This window comes from Epinephelus moara, chromosome 14 (assembly GCF_006386435.1).
Source record: "Epinephelus moara isolate mb chromosome 14, YSFRI_EMoa_1.0, whole genome shotgun sequence".
Classification (NCBI taxonomy): domain Eukaryota; kingdom Metazoa; phylum Chordata; class Actinopteri; order Perciformes; family Serranidae; genus Epinephelus; species Epinephelus moara.
In genome coordinates, this window is record NC_065519.1 from 10,942,864 (window position 1) to 10,962,749 (window position 19,886).

At 40.3% G+C, this 19,886-nt stretch overlaps 1 protein-coding gene across 7 annotated transcripts in view; it reads right to left on the reverse strand.

Annotated features, from left to right (window-relative positions):
* Positions 1-6,340: 6,340 nt before the first annotated feature.
* mta1 (metastasis associated 1) overlaps positions 6,341-19,886 on the reverse strand; it is a 75,886-nt gene continuing 62,340 nt past the window's right edge. Inside the window, exons 12-19 of one of the 7 annotated variants that reach the window (XM_050061721.1) lie at positions 17,869-17,939; positions 17,701-17,769; positions 15,039-15,190; positions 13,531-13,720; positions 13,331-13,420; positions 11,331-11,486; positions 7,141-7,290; positions 6,341-6,977 (exon numbers count right to left, since the gene is read on the reverse strand). In XM_050061721.1, coding sequence (XP_049917678.1) covers positions 7,181-7,290; positions 11,331-11,486; positions 13,331-13,420; positions 13,531-13,720; positions 15,039-15,190; positions 17,701-17,769; positions 17,869-17,939 — 838 coding nt within the window. In that variant the 3' untranslated portion in view covers positions 6,341-6,977; positions 7,141-7,180. Of the gene's footprint in view, positions 6,978-7,140; positions 7,291-11,330; positions 11,487-13,330; positions 13,421-13,530; positions 13,721-15,038; positions 15,191-17,700; positions 17,940-19,886 lie in introns of all 7 variants that reach the window. The other 6 variants (XM_050061720.1, XM_050061719.1, XM_050061718.1 and 3 more) reach the window with 6 other exon arrangements.

Consider the following 19,886-nt stretch of genomic DNA (forward strand, 5'->3'; position numbering starts at 1 on the left):
AACATGTTAAAAATGGCTACCATTACACAAACATCCCAACAGGGGATATGTAATTTTCACTGGTTGTAAGAAATTTGCCTTTAAAATCTCAGATCAGGTAAGGTGAGGTAATTACTACCCTCATTCACACAATTTGCTGCAGGTGTGTGGAGCCAGTTAAGCTGTATACTTGCAGTGTGCCACACTCTGAGGGTAACATGAATTTCTAGCTCAAATATATTTGATTCCCTGAAAACATACATAAACACCCATTTTCCTTGTTCCCATTCAGACTATTGTTCTGAAACTTTCAAAGACTTCCTGTTGTTTTCCCCACGCTTTCAGACCTTTGTAGTAAACCTCTTTATTCTCACTAGGCTTCCAGTGGGATGAATATTTTAGGAGTTTGAAGAAGAGGTGTGAACCCTCACACCTATCCAGTGACACAAGAAGAGATGTCACCTGCGCCTCTAATAATGTCTCTTTCTCTGTATGTTTGTTTTGGAGAGAGCCAAGAGTGTTTGTTAGATGTATAGCAGCCTGAAACCCAAATGTATCGTTATCAGTATCATTAACGTCAGTGATACGTCACTATAATACACTCTCAAAATACTTCCTTTATTAAATTAAGGTCAGGTGGTTTAGTCATGTGATGAGTTTCTGCTATAAACAGTTACAAACTAGTGCTTAGGTAAGGACTTGCCATCAGTTATTACAGGAAGTCAGTGGCTGGACACTCATAAAATACTTTCCTGTTTATCCCTTACTGACCTTAAGGTCTTGACCACAGTTATTTAGTTAATATTACAGACTTTTAGGAGGAGCTTAGAAACTCTATGCTGACATATAGCATCGGTGATCTGATTTTAACTTTAGGTCACTAACAAAATAATTGCTCCTGCACTCTTGAAGTCTTACACTAACTACCTCAGATTTGACACTGTAGGCTATAAACCTATTTATAAGTACCCCAGTATATTTATCATCCATACTGGTAACCAGTTTTTGGCATTGTGTATATTGTTTTATCACACCTTATTTGCACTTTGCAGTTAGCTAGTTTTATATTTTGCACCACAGTCTTTTGTATACTGTATTGCAGTCTTTGTATCGCAACTGCTGCACAGCAATTTTCTGAATAAAGTTAAAATAAATAAAGTTCTATCTTATCTAATTACAATGAACCAATAATAAGTAACACCACCAGAGTGTAGAAATATTCTGTTACAAGTCCTGCATTCAAAAATTAACTTGAATAAAAGTGCAAAAGGTTTGGCATCAAAATAAACTTAAAGTGCCAAAAGTAAAAGCAGTCATTATGCAGAATGGACCATTTCAGAATATTGTATATTGTTGTATTATACCGTAAACCTCAATTACTAGTCCAGGCTATTATTTGCTTAAATCACTGAACTCAAAGGGCTTATATTTGGGACAGACGTCCATATTGGACAGACCTTTAATGCCTTTCACACAAAACTGTTGCTCAGCAAAGATGGGAAATACAATCAGATTTTTTAAAAACCAATATGAATATTACTTGTATAAAAATTAGGTTTCGAATAACATCAATTATGAACCATTTGATTTAGCTTAGATAGTTAGTGCTTTAAAAACGCAAACAGCCCTTTTCCCCAATTTCTAGCTAATCTAAGCCAACCGACAACTAGCTGTAGCTTCAACTTTAGATCTTCTCATCACAATTTTTATGATATAAATCAGATTTTCACCTTCTAAAAAACTCAGCCACAAACTAAAAAGTCAAAGCAGGAGAGCCAAATCCAGTTGACGCTAGCTGTTGAGAGAGCCATTGCTGGCTTTAGCTAAAGCTAATTTTACTTACTTTCACCCTCCTGGTTTCCTGTAATTACAATACATCAATGATAACGAATTAACATCTTGGTATTTAAGTATGTCCAACTAAATAAGGTATTTAAATCCAGTCATGACAAATAAAAATAGCCAAACTGTAGTCTGCTAAAAGGTAGCCTAGCCTAGCGTAGCATCTCAGCTTTTGCTATGTGTTATGATACTTGTTTTACGGCACCTGGGGACCGTAGAATACCGACACGTGACTTTATCCTGTTAATATAAATTAATATTTGCAATTTGGATTCATTTTTATGGAAAATCCCTTGTGGCTGTGTCGATCAGTGAACTCTTACTGATCAAAGTAATGCAAATAACTCAGAGGGTTATCGAGGAACCGACACATATTCTAACTTTATGACCTCTTGAGAGATAATGAGTCACCACTTTCTTTTTCGTCTCTCTTGTTTACAATGCAGGTAAATCTGAATGAATTATTTTTTGGTGTTCATGGTTTCAGTAAAATTAACCTAATGATTGAATTGTGGAGAATCTAAGCGAGCTAACGATGTGTAGCATCTCTATGCCAACAGAGGTTTAAACATTTATATCTGTATGTGCAATAAAAACAGCTAACTCATGTTAGCTCAAGTGGGTAGTCACGAACCTTGTTTTATGCATCCATAGAACTTCTATAAAAATGAACTACATGGCAACGAGACCAGGCTTCTAATTCAGACAGGCCTTTATTAGTCAAAATGTGTCGCCACATCAGGCTAGTAAAAGAGACTGGGCGTTTAATTGAAGTTTTATGGTATGTATTCATCACTTTATGTTGCAGCTGGTAAAGGTGGAGTTCATTTTGATTACTTTACATACTGCTGGGTAATTCTGTGAATTCCCCCAAAGGGATCAATAAAGTCCTATCATAATCTACACATCATAATTAATTTTAACATTTTTTGTGTTATTAATTTGAATCTTTAAAGTAATTCATAACTAAACTGATTAACTAAATTTTTTTTACGATTACTACATTTTTTGTGCAATACCTTTTTTTATTGTTTTTATTTTATGACCTTGTTTTTAACTTTTTTTCTTCTTTATCTTCTTTTATCCTTTTTTTTTTTATTGCTGCTGGTCACTAAAAGTTGCCAAACATAATTTCATTGTACGCCTATCACGACAATAAAGTGTCTTTTTATTTATATATAACTGAAATCGTTGGATAAATGCAGTGGAGTGAAATACATTTCCTTTTGAGATGTAGACAAGTAGAAGTATGAAGTAGCAGAAAATAGAAATACTTAAGTACAAGTACTTCGTTATTTCCCACCACTTTCCTGGTGCATGATGAGCTCATGGTTGCTCCACTGTGGATTTACAACAATGACACTGCCCACTCTGATAAAATATGCAGCAGTCAGAGTACATTGGATAAATTGATTAAACCTGATGATATATAATAATGTAACACAGGATGTACCTGAAATATCGACCCTGATAACTGTCTTCATTCTTTCTAGTTTTAAGTGGTCTTCAAAGGTAAATGTCCCTTTCAGCAGGACATGAGCGGTCGCTCAGTGATTTAAAGCTCCAGTGTAATAACGTTATCTGTATGCTCACTAACCAAATCTGATATCATATGGACGTTAATGGTAGATACTGAGAAATACCTTACAGATGCTGTATCCCACAGAGCCTTGTAAAGAGAGGAGGGGAGCTCACTCAGAATCATTACGTTAGAGATCAGCATCGACCTACAGATGAGTGGACTCAAACAGAAAATAACAGCTGAGATCATTCAGCTGTAAGTGTGAGCGGGAACTATAAATATTGAGTTTGTCCAGAGTGCAAACAATCTCAGACAGAGAGGCTCTAATTGGAGCCAAAACCTGGACTTGAACATATTTAGAGAAATGACGATTGCAGTTTTTTGCATACTATCTGACAGAGTTTGAAAGGAAAACTGAGAGAAACCACCAAATTACATATGAGTGCAGCTGAGAGGTGAATGGAAAAGATTCCCAGCTGTATGTGCAGCCGGTGATGCTTCCACAAAGTGATAAATATTTTCATTTTGTTCATGTTGTTTTTAGTATGCTCATTTGAGTGAAACACACTCATGTTCTTCCATTTTTCTATCTATTAGAGTGATTTGTGTAGCAATAAAGGTATGTTCATCTTGTGTTTGTTCCTCTTTTCATTATTCCTCTTCCTCATATTTCAAACACTAACCGCAGGTATGCCTTGCTTTGCATACTGCATACTACACATTACTACACACCATACATTCAGTAAAGGATTTTTTCCTATTACACACCTTTTGGTCACTTCACACTGACTCAAATTGTTCTAAGATTGATTTAAAGATCTTATAGATAACTTCAAAGGCTCTTTACGGGTGAATCTCATGAGGCCAACCTAAGCCATGTCTCTGGGCTTAGCCTTAGAGATAGGGGGAGGAGCTCGGACATCTGGAGGGAGCTCAGAGTAGAGCCGCTGCTCCTTCGAGTCGAAAGGGGTCAGTTGAGGTGGTTCAGGCATCTGATCATCGAAAGGGGTCAGTTGAGGTGGTTCAGGCATCTGATCAGGATCCTCCTGGGTGCCTCCTGTTAGAAGTGTTTCAGGCACGTCCCACTGGTAGGAGGCCCCGGAGCAAATCCAGAACACACTGGAGGGATTATATATCTCATCTGGCCTGAGAACACCTCGGGGTCCCCCAGGACGAGCTGGAAACCATTGCTGGGGAGAGGAACGTCTGGGGTGCTTTGCTTGGCCTGCTGCCCCCGCAACCTGAAATTGATACCTGAACCCTAAATGTATCAGGAAACTATGACTGCCGTTAGAATATCTGTCTCCTGACCAACAGGTCCAGGACTCCAGCCAACATGTTGCTCGATAAAGACGCTCCTATCAGAGACTTTTACTTAAAGACACTGGCCTTACAGTGGAGCTGGCTCATTAGGGGCTCTCGTGATCTGCACTGGCACAACATCTTTCAGCTATAACAAGCTGTCTTAGGGAAAATGTTGTTTGATTTGCATATGTTTGACATATCTAAGCAAATAAAGGGGCTTTGAAATTGAGACATCATTTTAATCACTTCTTAAAGCCCATCTTTCGGGGAAAAAACAAAAAACAAGCATTTAATTGATATGGCTTGTTTGTCTAAGTTTTTACTTCTAATACACTTTAGCTGTTCTGTTTATTTTACCATTTATCATTTTATGTTGGGTGTTTTATTTTATTCAAGTTATTGCACTGAATTGTTTTATCTTGATTTTCCAATGTTAAACACTTTGTACCCGTTTTAAAAGACCCAGCCTTTAAAGTTCATTATCATCATCGTCACTACAGCTGTTTCCAAGTTCGAGAATTAATGGTTAAGCTTAATATCTGTAGGATAGTAACTGATACAATAAAAATAATGTGAAGACAAGGGTGTAGAAGCACTGCTGGGTCTTAGTGGTCACATACAGGTGCTCTTTAGATACTTCAGGAGCACTGTGTTTATTTCATGTTGTGAAGGGCTCATTACTTGAGTGAAGTGTACTCTCAACCAAAAAATGTAAAATGCAGGTCTCCTTCAAAAACAATCCGAGACAAACTGTAGGGTTTTAGCAAAAATTAAAATACCTTTATTTTACATGGTAATATAGTAACTATTTATAAAGGGTCTTTTTAATCTATATTGATATGTAAAATTTTAAAAAAGGAAAAAAGGGTCTTTTTAATCTATATTGATATGTAAAATTTTAAAAATGAAATTAAAAAAAATGAAAAGGGTCTTTTTAATCTATATTGCCATATAAAATAAAAAAAAATTTAAATTAAAAATTAAAAAAATAAAAATAATATTTTTGATCTATGTTGCCATGTAAAATTTTAAAAATCTAAAAGGTTCTTTTTAATCTATATTGGCATTAAAATTAAAAACAAAATAAAATTAAAATAAAAAAAGAATGACGGCCTTTTAAATCTGTATGGCCATGTTAAAAAAAATAATAAAAAAAATTAAGAGAATTTTTGATCTATATTGCCATGTAAAATAAAGGCATTTTATGCTTTGCACAAACCCTACAGTATGTCTGGGTTGTATTTTAAGGGGAGACTTGCATTTTACATTTTTTGATTGAGAGTATACTTTACCCATGTGACGAGCCCTTCACAAGCTGGAGTTAAAATGATGTGTTGGATATTGGTATAGTTTCTGATTTCTACCATTTCTATGAACCACTTTGACTGATGTTTATATGCAAGTGAGGAGTTGTAATCAATAAAAAAAGGCTACTAATGAACTTCAGGATAAACACATTCAAGACAAAATGACGGGACATGAAAGCAGAACACATTCCTGCTTTTTTTAGTTGTTTTTTTGATGTTTGTTTACAAAACATGGCTGTGTTTGTGCATTTAATCTTTTATAACACTGATATTTTTTAAAAACATATAAAGCAGTTTGGAATGAGTTTTGCATATACCCTGTTTGCATACCTGTGTGAGGAGGAAAGCACCTTTCACCTCTGTGCACAGACACCAACAGAAGAGGGAAAATCAATTATCTTTTTTAATTACATTATCTAAGCATAGATGCATTACTTGTGAAAAAGGTAGAAAAAACAGCAAGTCTTTCTCAATAAGTTAAACCTCTCTGGCCGAAGAGTGGGGCCGGCTCACAAAACATAAGATTTCCCGTAAAGCATTCAAATTCGTTGAAACAAAAGACAAGGAGTTAACTCGTGTCGCTGAAATAAAAGTGCGTCTCCTTGTTGAATTTAACTTGTTAAAAAACAAAAACAAAAAAACAGAGAAGATGCAAGTGGCTTATGTTACAGTCCTTCCACCCTTTTCCACAGGGCTCTGCAAGCATTTTTCATGAAACTTCAGAAGTTCCATCGTTTGATCGACAAACAATAAGCGGAGTTATAGTTGGTAAAAAAAATTATAATAACAATAACAATAATTACAATAACAGTAATAACAAGAAATGTAAGTAATAAACACAGTCCTGTACAGTCAGGCTCATCTTCTGATTGACCACAGCCAAACTGATCAATAATCGATTGGTCTTCAGCAGTGTGACAGACCCGTACTGACTGAAGGAAGGTGGCCAATGCTGTCGTCTCCTCAGCTGCCCTTGGCTATGGTTCATTGGAAAATGCCTTTCCATCTCATGTCACCCTCTGCTGCAGAAGAGACACAAAGGAGAGCGTTTATGAGCAGTGAAAGAAATCATGTTCGCTTCTAATAGAACATAAATCATATAGAAGTATTCGGCAGCTCATTATAAGGTCTCTAATAATGTTTGATTAATTCAAACAGACAGAGCTCATCATCAGTGTGTCTCACCTCACCAGGGTTTGTAGTAGAGGTCGTTCCCACAGAGTGTTCAGTCCAGTTCATGTACCTCGTCCTGCAGGGAGACCGAGGGCCGCCCGGCCTCACTCAGACGTTTGGCCATGATGTCCCACTGTGGAGCCAGGACTTTGGATTTAGAGCCTACAGAGGAGGAAGAGGACCGGAGATGTTGGTCACACACACATCAGACCACTGACACTGGCACAGGTTTACTAAAGGATCAAATCTTCTGCCCCCTGGTGGCTCCATAGAGTACTAATTTCTCATGATTAAACCTTTTTATTCATGTCACTGTTTTTGCCTTAATGTTTGATTGTTTTCACCTGCTCACTGTGGGGAAAAATACACCCACAAAATCTTCCCACAATTCTCAGGTTTCTGGTTTCACTGCCTCCTCTGTGTTTCCAGTCAGAGCTCATCAATGTTTACAGCACTCCAGGTAATCAATGTCCACTAATCACATCTTTCTTTTTTATTGAGAAAGATCTAATAAACAGCATTGAGTAAACAATTGTGTAATGTAAAGGACAGTTTTGAATCAACCCCTTTATCGACAGTTAACACACTCTCCTCTTCAATTGTTTTGTACGGACACAATCAGCAGCCTGTATCTGCCACATACCAATTAACACTAAGATTATCTTTATAAATATTCACTATTATGTTGTTGACAATCTGACTCGGACAAAAGCTTCATTTTTTAAAAATATGGCAAAAAAAAGCGCGCTTGCTTGACAACATCTATTGTAAGTAATGTACCATGTGCTCCAATACACGTGTGGGGTCTGACAACGCAAATAAAGAGAAGAAAACAAAGTTACAGCCACAATATGTTGTTTTGGAATTAATTTTAGTTTAAAGACTAAACAAACAAAATACAACATGCTTATCAGTAAACGTTACTAGTACCAGTAGGGGGATTTCTGAACTCTGTACAGAGCCAGGCAGCTGTTTCCCCCCGATTTCAGTCTTCATGCTAAGCTAAGCTAATCACTTCCTGTTTCTTGCTCCCTACATAAAGAGGAAATACACAAGTTTTTCGCTTTCAATTATGTTTATGATGTGACTGTGGATTGCACTACGTAATAGGTACAGAATAATGATACCATTAGTGTTTAGACTGGCTCCCTATAAGCCTTGTTTTCACAATGCAATTCTGTCTGCCACTGGGAACGATCTCCCGAGAAAGTCAAGGTGCACAAAGGAAGTGCGTCAACCAATGAGCAGCCAGAAGAGGAAGAGGACAGCTTCTGTTTTCCCCGGTAGCTATTAGTAGCGATGCTGAACTCCATTTCCCTTAAAAGTCTGAGGTCAGAGCTGGGAATGACGTCACACAAAAGCTGATGTCATTCCAGAACAACCAGTTGGAAAACCAGGATGTTGTAAGCAATACCAGATCAATCCAGGTTAGCCACTGTTAGCACAACCAGCTGATAAAACTGCATTAAACGGTATTTTGCACATATTAACATGGTAAACACATCCACAGATAGAAGTTGGACATTGTGTGTATGACACAAGTGCTATTAAACAGTATAATACTACAACTTTAACTACTGTTGATGTGCGGAGCAGCCATCTTGGATTTTGAGGTCAGGGTTGGTGAGGTTCACTTCAAGTACAAATGGGAAGCACCGCCACCCCCAGTTACCAGAGAGTATCAAGGTAAGTTGTTTGCGGTCACTATACCCAGTAACAGAAATGGCAGATGTTGAAACAACTGAAGTATAAACAAAATGCAGTGTGTCCTGTGTTGCTGGTAGCTGCTCAGCTCTGAGGAAAACAATCCGGTTATCTTTGCAAGAGCAGCGCCAACAATAATACCGCTTGGAAAAGCTTGGGGCAGGAAAGCTGGAAAGTTGTCTGTTTCCACTTTACAGCACAGACACAAAAGTGGTTTCCACCTACTCTCAGCCAGCAATTAAACAGATTTCCCAAACTATTCCTTTAAGTTCCAGCCCCTGTACAGAAGAGTTAATTTAAACTAGAATTACTGCCTTGCTGTTGTTTGCCTCCGCCAACCAGTCAGGATGCAGTTACACCCACACCTGTCCAGACTCATATGTAGCCACAACTGCAGACAATTCTTCAAATATGAATGTTGCTGCAAAGAAGCTACATATGCTAAAACATGGATGCTTCACACACATCTTCAACCCGGCAGCACAGAAAATCTACACCACAGTTTCAAGGCGGACACCCAAAATTAAAGGTCTGTTTTTTTCTTCCAAAATTGTCTCATGAGTCCGAAACTTTCATCCATCATTAAAACTTTCTGAACAGGTTCAATTTTCTGCGTTTTTCGCATCCGTCAGAGCCTATGGAGATGTTTGACCAAGAATCAGTGAAGAAAATGTGGCAGCGGGACACAGCTGAGACAAGACAGAGGAACAGGCTGCCAAGAATCATTTCATGACCCAGATATCTCACTTTCAACAGGTCAGGTAGTAATATTCAGGTGGATGATGAAGAGGTGGAGGATGTGGAGACAGAGAGGGAGGACAGCTCCATCCCCACATGCAGCTGCGTTGTACGCATGGTAATTAGTGTGCAAAGTTTCTGTGCGTAACAATTTTTAGTGTCATCAATTCAGTATCCGCCCAAATGTCTCCCCTTCTGTTGCTGGGTTATGTTGAATAATGGGCAGAAAGTGTTTTTGCAGAACACTGTGATGTCAAAGAGAAGCTGACCTTTGACCTTTTGGATATAAAATGTCATCACTACATCCTATTGAGACATTTGTGTGAAACTTTATCACAATTAGCACATGAGTTCTTGAGCTATGTCTAAAAACATGTTTTGTGAGATCATGTTGACCTTTGACCACTAAATTCTAATCCAGTCACCCTGAGTTCAGGTGGACGTTTGTGCCAAACTTGAAGAAATCCCCTCACGGCATTCCTGAGATACTGAGTTCACAAGAATGAGACGGTTGGACAACCCGAAAATATAACGCCTCTGGCCACGGCTGTCGCTGGCACAGATGCATAAAAAGATCCGTTTGAATTCAATGGAAACAACAAAGTCTCGACTTATAGACTGAAACAAAAGAAATACTGCAACAACCAATTAAAAAATAATACTATAAAAATACTTGTCGGAACCCTCCCTGTCTCCTGACAATTACATCTGATATGAATGACTAAGTTGATAAATTGATGGTAAAAAAAAAAAAAAAAAGCTAATCCCTGATTCTTGATCCTGGCAGCTTTCCAGCCTAACTCTGCCCCTGGTGTGTTATCTCAGCCTGGGCCTGAGGTGGGCTCACAGACCAGTGGAGATGCTCTCCCTCAGGATACACTTACCAAGCCCTCCTCCTCCTCCACCTCCTCCTCTCCGCTGTTACCATGACAACATAGACTGTAGCCTCCAGCTAAAGCAGCAAGGCCGATGCGATCCTCTCTCTCTCTCTCTCTGTCTTTCTCTGGCATACTCTCACTCTCTTGATCTCTCAGTCTGTCTCTTCCCCTCTCGCATTTCACAAGGGAGAGGGGAAAGTGGGACATAACCCAAAAAAATAAGAGCCCCACACAAACTCTTAACCCTTCGGCGATGGATCTCAGCGGTGTGTTGTAGCCGTCAAAGTGAGCTGCGGAGCTCAGATGTGCCTTTATGCTCTTCTAAAACATCCATTAATAAATGTATAGCAGAAGATATTAAAATCTTAAACATTTATGTGTAAAGTAATACTTTTTGTTTGTGTTAATAAAGGTAAGATATTTAAAATTAGACTGTAAAAAAACATTAAAATTAGTTTAAAAGCTAATGACAAGAGCACTATTCCACTCTAACAATTCATACATATGAACAACTGCATTTAGAGCCACATTTGCACCAAAAACAACAAAAACATTAAATTAAGAAGTCTCATTTAGATTAGGTGATCCCATTTGAGGGAAAAATACATTTTTTACATCTTATGTGATGCTTATTTTTAATATAGCAGGGTTTTAATCGAACTAGTGTGTCAATATTCTATAATAATTAATTTTGGAAGCTAAAATCCAAATATAAATTGAGGATGACATTCAAGATGTACAAGATGTAAAAGCTCTGTTATCATGATGCAAAAGTACCTGTGGTTCAACATATAAAGTTCAAGGAAAGTGGAAAACTTTGAAGCTGAGTAAGCAAACACACACAAACACACACACGCACACTGTCTTCCTCCTCTCACTCACCATCCAGTCCGTTGTGCTGTTCGTAGGTGCGTTTGCCCAGGATCGTGGGTGAGCCATTGTTGAGGATGGGGGAGGACTTTATGGGCGTCAGGCTGCCTGTAGAGATGGACGCTCCACGAATCATGGGCTCGGGTTTGGCTGGACGGGGATGTGCTTCTGTAGGTGAAAAGGTGAGAGAAGAAACATGAAGCGAGGTGGAGGGAGAAAAGTAACTTGGGTAGTTGTTCATACTGCGTTTATACTGCATTGTACGGCACAGCTCTACAAGACTCGACTCGCAAAAAAGCTACGGACAGTAACTGGTGCTTTTTATGGTATGGCCACGGTCAGCTCCAAGTGTGCTGAATCAATACTAGAAGGTGAAGTGAAAAACACTACAGGCCACTGATGAGACCACTGATGTGCACAAACCTGCCATTTTTAAATGACCACATTATTATTACTCACTCGACACAGATTTTTAAAAAAATTGCAGCCATGAAAAATATATGCCGTATACTACTCTGTACAGCTGACCAAGCACAGACGTCACTATATTTGGTTGCCTGTGAAAAGATTCAGCAAGTGTCGTGTTGAAGTTGATGTCATGGCAGTTTAACGTAGTATTGTTACTGTGATCAGCTGAAACCTTCCTACCTACACTGAGGGGGCTCCATCTGTGGTGACAGACATAATAACCAAATAAGCCGAACCATGTAGTGGAGCATTGGATAAGCAGAGAGCAACAAGAAGCAACGGAGGATTACAAGACAAGAAGGAATTAAGTTATCATGAGCTAACTGTTGAGCCAGAACAAGACGAGAAACAGCTAAGATACTTGGTTGGTATTGATTTCAAGGTACCAAAAATGTCTTTCAGAGCTCAGAGTTCTCACAGTATTCAGAATAACAAGATATTTGTTCTTTCATACATATTTACAAAGGTACTTTCAGAAGGTACAGTAAGACGACCATGGTAGCTTTGATCCTTCAAAAAGAGCACACGTATTATTGTCTCACGATCAATGTGTGTTTATTACAGGAGGACAACGTGTTAAAAGGATACTTTCCTGATTAATAGCCAGGTCTGTGTCGCTGTGGTGTTGTGAGTGTGTGCAGATAAATGATGTTACAGCATCTCACGTGCCACCAGCTCCCCGAGCTCCCTGCCCCTCCAATAGCTGAAATCCACTGGATGACACAAGACACCAAATGCCACATCAACCAGCGGATTTTTGCTCATGGCACGGTTCATCTGCACACACGTCCTACACTGCAGTGACACAGACCTGGTTGAAAATTGGCAAAGTATCCCTTTGAACAAAGGTGCGTAGGAGAGGGACGAGCAGAACACAACTCCTGCACACTGTCTAACTTGCAAAAATAACGATTTTAATGCTGCAACGTTTTGATGACTAATCAAAGACTGTTACAAAGTTATCATTAAACAATATCATATCAACCAAAGTTCAACAAGACTAACAGTCTACAGTCATTTTAGTGACTCTGTGAGCAGGTAATGTTCACCAAACTCACCATCTTACAATATTTTGCCGTGCTAACATGAGCTAATTAGCACCAGACACAAAGTACAGCTGAGAAAATGACTAGTTTTGCCAGTTTGGTCATAAACCAAAGAACAAATTAATATTTTGAACTCATGATGACACTGGAGGAAACACTAAGGGATCATCATCCATCCTGAGGAGAACATGAATGTGTACAGCAAATACACAAACTTATCCTTCCAATAGTTGATGAGACATCTCACATCATCTCACATCATCTCACATCTCAAAACCACAAATGTCAACGTTATGGTGGCGCGAGAGGAAATGTCTGGGGATCACCAAAATCAGCAGGCTTCATCCTCTGAGAGCAGGGTGTCTATACAAAGTTTACAAAATCTCATGGTAATCCATCAAATCACTGTTGAGATATTTCAGTCTGAACCAAGTGGAGGACTGACAGAGTGACAAACTCAAAAGTGAGAGATGCAGCAGGCGACCGGCTTCTTCTTACCTAAATACCGAACCACAGACTCCAGAGGTTTACGTTCCACAGGTTTCAGTGGCAAAGGCTTTTTTGGCCCATCTGGCAACCTCAGGGCACCTGCAGACATTTATAGCACAAATACAGTAAATAATTACTTGAATAGATAACACAGTCTACGTGTGAGAACAAAGAAAAGCTGGTCTCTTTGTGCAGTGTGAGGTTCTTACACTCTGCCTTGATGGCTGCTGTGTTGACAGGGAGGTAGGGGTGCCTGGCCAGGAATCGCGGCCTGATGATGTCCTGGCAGATGCGACGAGCCATCCGCGTCAGGCCGGTGGTCTGCAGGTAGAAAGCCTGTCGCGTCTTCACGGCGAACTTGGGGCTGCCACTGTGCCTCAGGGGCAGGCCGTGGGGGCTCTGGAGGTACGAACAGTTAGAGAAATGTAGAGCGATGCCAATGAACACTGATGGACTGGGGACGGGTCAAATCATCACCTGGTGCTAAAGAAAACATTTGGAGTATACTGCCATCTAAAATGGATTTAATTACTTGAATTTATCGATACTGGTTGGCAAAAAGGAGCTGACTGGAATGTGTCCCAAAATGCATCGTCCATTTAACACACTGGCCCAGCTAATGTAGACAGCCACAGTCATTTAGCAGCTAATAATTTACTGCTGAAGAATATATACACCCTTTATCAGGCTGGCAAATATTCAGAGTGTGTGTGGTGCTTAATCTGGCTTGTTGACATAGTACACACAAATGGCATGCACACATTTACAGTATTTATACATTAACATGCTTTATGGCTACGTGTGAGGACAGTGTTGTGATCTGAGAGTCTGTAAGAACTGTTGAATGTAGAAACACATTTAAGGTGAAACAGTTAGTCGAGAGTTACAGAGTGAATTCAGTTCAACCTCCATAAATTACTGTAGTTATAGACCCAAGGAACCGGTGTTTGTCTAAGGAACATTTAGATTATTATTATTATTATTATGGTACCTTTTTGCAATTACTATTACAGAAAAGTTCTGAATTGTCATGTTGTTTTTGAGGAACGCTGAAATGAATCCATGCAAGCTAACAAACTGTTTCAGATATGCACAGAGCTCAGACGATTATTTAAGGGGCAAGTGTGGAATTTTTCAATGTGGACCCTATTTTTCTGTGTTTTATGTCTAAATGACATGAATGAATGGGAACAACACTTCTTGAGATTGGTCCAGTATTGACTGCAACGTAACCACTTGGGTCATGTTCGCATCATCACTTTACTTCCACTGAAAGTATTTGGTTTTGCCACTGACAGGCTAAATTCGTTATTCAACAAAAAAATTAAACATTTGCTGGTTTCAGCTTCTCAGATGTGAGGATTTGATGCTTTTCTTTGTCATATATGACAGAATGAATTTCCCCTCAGGGGATTAATAAAGTATATATGATATAAAGTATATATAAACTGAATATCTTTGTGTTTGGGGTGCTGGTGGATAAATAATAAGCAATCTGAAGTCAATTTTTCTTAAGATTTTCAAGCCAAAATCATTACTTGATAAAATTATTCGTAATTATGTTGGTTCAGCTTACATGAGGATGAGAAGAAAAAGGTTTTCTCTGGAGGATGAACTCATCCGTTAGGGGTACGGTAAGGCTTTAAGGCAAACAGTAAGGCTGCTGTTTGCAGAATAAATAAACTAAATGTCCAGTGAAGCGTGTGTGCGTGTGTACCATGTTGTTGCGGTTGGGTCCAGGCCTCTCTCCATCCAGTCTTGTTGGCATCTTCAGCCCTCCGTACTTCTTCCAGTAGGTCCAGCATGAAGCACACAGGCGACACTGCATGTTGGGAGGTCCCCACGAGTACCACTGGTAGGAGCTGCTGGCTACACACACAAACACACACACACACACACACACACACACGCGCGTATATCAAACGTGCCCACAATGGCTCATAATCCACACATAATCATGAACACGTGCTCATGTGCATTCAAGCGAGAGCACAACCTTTAATCATTCATCACTGAATTAACTACAACCACTAAAATAACTCAAATAATTCTGTGCTGCGGGGCACGTAAAGCTGTTCTGTCTCTCCTCTGCAATTTGTGAATCCAATATCAAATGTGTGCCGCTCACAGACAGTATGTGCTCATTAATTTATTGGTTTTAAAATGAAGATGTATCCTCTTAAATTAATGTTTGGTTTAAATAAGTGGTCATTTGCAACAGTGTGTTAATGAAAACAAAACACAAGAGGGAGGTTTACAAGTTGTATGAGCAGTTCAGTATTTGGTTGTTGGAATATTTTGTTAGATGTTAACAGGACAGTTTACCCCAAACTCTTATTAACACATATTAACCCTCCTACCTGTAGTGCTATTTATCAATAGATTGTTTCGGATGGAAGACTCAACAATAATGTCTCTTTCCAGAAATCCTGACCTGGTTACTTAAGATTACCAGCTCCTCCAGGATGTTGCAATTTCAGCTCTACGGCTAATTTTACTAATTTAATCGTATAAAATCTCATTCCATTGTAAAGCTGCATGCAGCATGTTGCATGGTCAGGCCCTCCTCCTTGACAGAGACACACACACACAGTGACAGGGCTAACTGTTAGCTTTAGGGGCTGTACACATGCTGCATTTTTTTTGCACCCTCAAATTCATTGTTTTCAATGTAGCCGCGTTACAGGCGCGCTCAAACGCCAGAGCAGCATGCATGCATTCCCAAGTTCAACTTTTGAAAACCCAGCAGCACGCACCACGTCATATGACAAGGAACAACCAATCACAGCCGACAAATAACTTTACCTTCTTCTGTAAATATTCAGTCTGATAAATACGGAAAAGTTGATCATGTTAGTGCAGGGCTACCCAGAGCCTTACATCTGTCCCACAGACGATAGGCCTACACACTTATAAACAGTGCCGGGAAGAAGATCAGCTCTGCACTCAGGGTTTCAGGTAAGTGGGCTATACGATGCTTGTTAAGGTTGCTTAGCAACATCAGACACAACCTACCACTGCGACTTTGAAAGCTGGTACAAAAGTAGTGCTCTGTGCCTGACGACCTGGCATTTTCCAGATGGTTAAAGATGCGGCATGTGTACGGCCCCTTAAGGCCCTAACATACTCGGGCGGAATGGACTCCGCGAGGAATGTCCGCAGTCATTCGGGCTTTCATAGTCGAGCGCACTTCCGCGTTGTAGTTTCTTGTAAAAATGTCTGTGAAAAATCCCCGCGATGTGAAAAATACATGCCAAGCAGTCACTGGTGCGTGGAGCGGAGTCCGCGCGGTCGTAAAATCTGAGCTTTGCGTGCACAGGGCTTGCAGACGTCCGCTTTGAGTCCGCGCGGACCTCCGCGGAGTCCATTCCGCGTACGTTCGGCCCGAGTATGTTCGTGCCTTTACACGGTTAGCTTTACCCAACAGCAATGTAATGACAGTCGTGCCATTTCGGTGTTGGCGGGATATTGTTGGGACTGTTTAAATGGCTCAGGGTTGGATGTTAGCCACTGCTGCTACGTTAGCTCATGCTAACAGTTCTTCAGTGCAGCAGCAACAGCTGATTGTCAGCTGTCAGACATCTCTATGGCCGATATCTCCAACACTCCAACTCACACCAAAACAATCTAGATTGGTAAATAGCACTACAGGTAAGAGGGAAAACATGTTTTTTGATTTTGGGGTGAAGTGTCCCTTTAAGTTTCAAAATTAAGAAGAATGAAAGCCATAGAAACAGATACTGCATGTATACTAAATTCCAAATACAAATGACATTAAGGATGTTTAGCTCTTGTGTTTGCAAGTTAAGATGTAAACAGGCTTTAAACAGCACAGCATCGTCACATTAACAACAGAGACTTTGGAGTTCATCCATAGGCTGGTTAAATTAAGAAATAAAACCTTTTTCTCTTTGTTTTGTCCCTGTGTGCACACTAAACCAGCAATTTGCTCATAAAAAAATTTCCACTGTGGTTACATTTATAAACTGCGGCTTAGTGATTTAGAGTATTGGTAAATTTAAGATGACAACCTCTCGTTTCCTTTAACTTTCTCTGACATTTTAAAAACCTCAGATGTCAAACTGCGCCTTGAGTGTAAAGAAAAAGATTGTGAATGAATACATTTATCAGTAAACAGACTCTTACATAATAACTTTTTAAGGTTGTTTTTCGCTCAAGGTGAAGGAACTCAGAATGCAACAGCCTCTTTTAAACAAGATTGCACCTGTGAATGCCAAAGCAATTATCCAAAGTTCATCAACTACAGTTCAACAAGACTGGATTCATCTAAAATCAGGCTGATACTTGTAATTATTTTATTCAATAAGCAAAGAAACAGCAGTTACATGACAGCAGTGTTACTTATGTGCATGACTTACTGTAGCAGCTTTCACAGGCTCTGCCGAGGCCGGGAGTCTGCTGCGCCGAGCCTGGAGGTCCTGGGACCCCTGGGACCCCTGGAACCCCTGGGACCCCTGGGACGCCTGGGACCCCAGGGACCCCAGGGATCCCAGGGACCCCAGGGACCCCAGGGACCCCTGGGACACCTGCGACTGCTGCTCCATTCACCAGAGCTGGTTTTACATTGTTGCTCAGCTGGTTGGGGTTTGGCTTGTTGCTGGAGGGGGCACAAGAACAGGCAGAGGGTCAGACCAGCAGAGATAATACAGGCCACAGAGAACAGATAGCATTCATCAGCCTGCTGCCAGAGACAGCAGTCACACTCAAACTGTACTGAGAGCCGTCATGAATACTAATGAACTGAAAGAGGGGTTTGTGCTCCAACAACAGCAGCGGATATTAAAATACCACAGATGTTGCTGTAGAGGGTCAGAACAACTCCAAATTTCTCGACATCTCTGTGTATTTAGATGAAAGAGTGCTGCGCAAATAATCTCTGACATTTATGGGACTGTAACGGGTTGTGTGTTTGTACCGAACCATCACAGGAGGGGGGTCACAGAGAATGCACGGTTTGTAGACTGATGTACGTAACACAGAGCCAAAGTTCACAAGCGTGAGTTCTGTCTGAAAACTTTGAGCTGTACGCTGATGGCAACATATGCTGATGTCAGCACAACACCTGATTGGCGTGCATGTCAATCACTCTGTGGTGAGCCCAAATGAAACTGCGGAGCTGAAAGACCCGCATGATGGTTCCCCTGAGTAACAGAGAGAGTTGTGTATAAGATGAGGATGGTGTGTCGGTGTTGCTCCACTGTTTTAGTGTATGTCAACTGAAACATATCCAACATGCTAACACATATTTGAAGGCATCACCCAGATGTGCTGATCACCAGCAGTGTCTGAAATTAACTGTTTCACTCACTGGTGAAGGGGACTGGTGGATAAAAAACCCAAGCATATTTTTATTACAAGCCATAATATTAAATTGTTTTTTGTGTCAAATACATGTTTGTTTCAGTACATTTTATTGTGATAATAAGGTATTATGTTAAAAGGTACGTTGAAAATTTTCACCAAACTTGATCTGAACATATCGAACAACTCATTATAGCATGTGATTAAAGCCCCGTTTCCACAAAGCAGTACAGTGCGGTTCAGCTCAGATCTGTTAACATTTTTTCCGTTTCCACTGTGAAAAGTTGTGGATGATACCAATGGAACCGTTCCGTACCGTCCCCATGTTTGGTCCCCCCTCTGTTGGGGTACCTAGTACACAGATCTGGTACTAAAAGGTGGAGCTGTGAACACTGCAGTCTGATTGGTCAATAGAGGACGGTCACTCTGCTCAGGGCTGAGTTGTGGCTGGTTTTGAGGCTCATGTAACCACTGTTCATACTGTGGAGAGTTTAGTTTCCTGTGTTCAGCAGTGATACAGGGTATGTGTCTCAGGCTTTTATTGTGAAAGGTAAGAACAGAAGAGTGAAGCTGTAATGTTCCACCGTTGACAGAGTGGGAGGCAATAAAGAGTTTGCAATCTTGGATTAGACTACAGAGGCTCCGTGTTATCATTTTATTAACTACATAAGTATGGGCGCAACTCATAACCCTCAGCTAAACATTAGCCTAACGATGGCATGGGTGAAAAGAGACAGTTTAGCAGATCAGCTAAGGTTGCCTACGAGCTACGAGCGCTTGAGACAGTCATTTCTGAGGCATGATGCAAGTAAAAACACGTGTGTGCGTGTCAACCTCCAACACTGATAGAGGAGCAGTCAAGACTCAGCTTAGTTTTTTTATTAAATGACTACTTTTGGTACAACATTTACCCGCCAGTGTGGCAGATAGTCCTCAGAAACTTACTCACTAGGGCTGTCCCGAATGCCATTTTTTAACATTTGGACCTTCGGCAGAATTTATAATGAATATTTGAATATTCGTTCACGGCGGGCGGGGGGGGTGGGTGCTGCGGCCGTGCTGCCTGCTCTCTCCGGTTTTACGCCAGGCTCGGCTGCTTTCAAAGACTCCTTGCGAAGCACTCCTCCGGGGTTTTTCGGACGTAATTGTATTGCGGAGTTTTGCACAGCGGCGACTGGATCTTTGCTCTCAAACCACAAAAAAATGTGATGGCACAACAGTCTCCTTCAGTACATTATTCTAT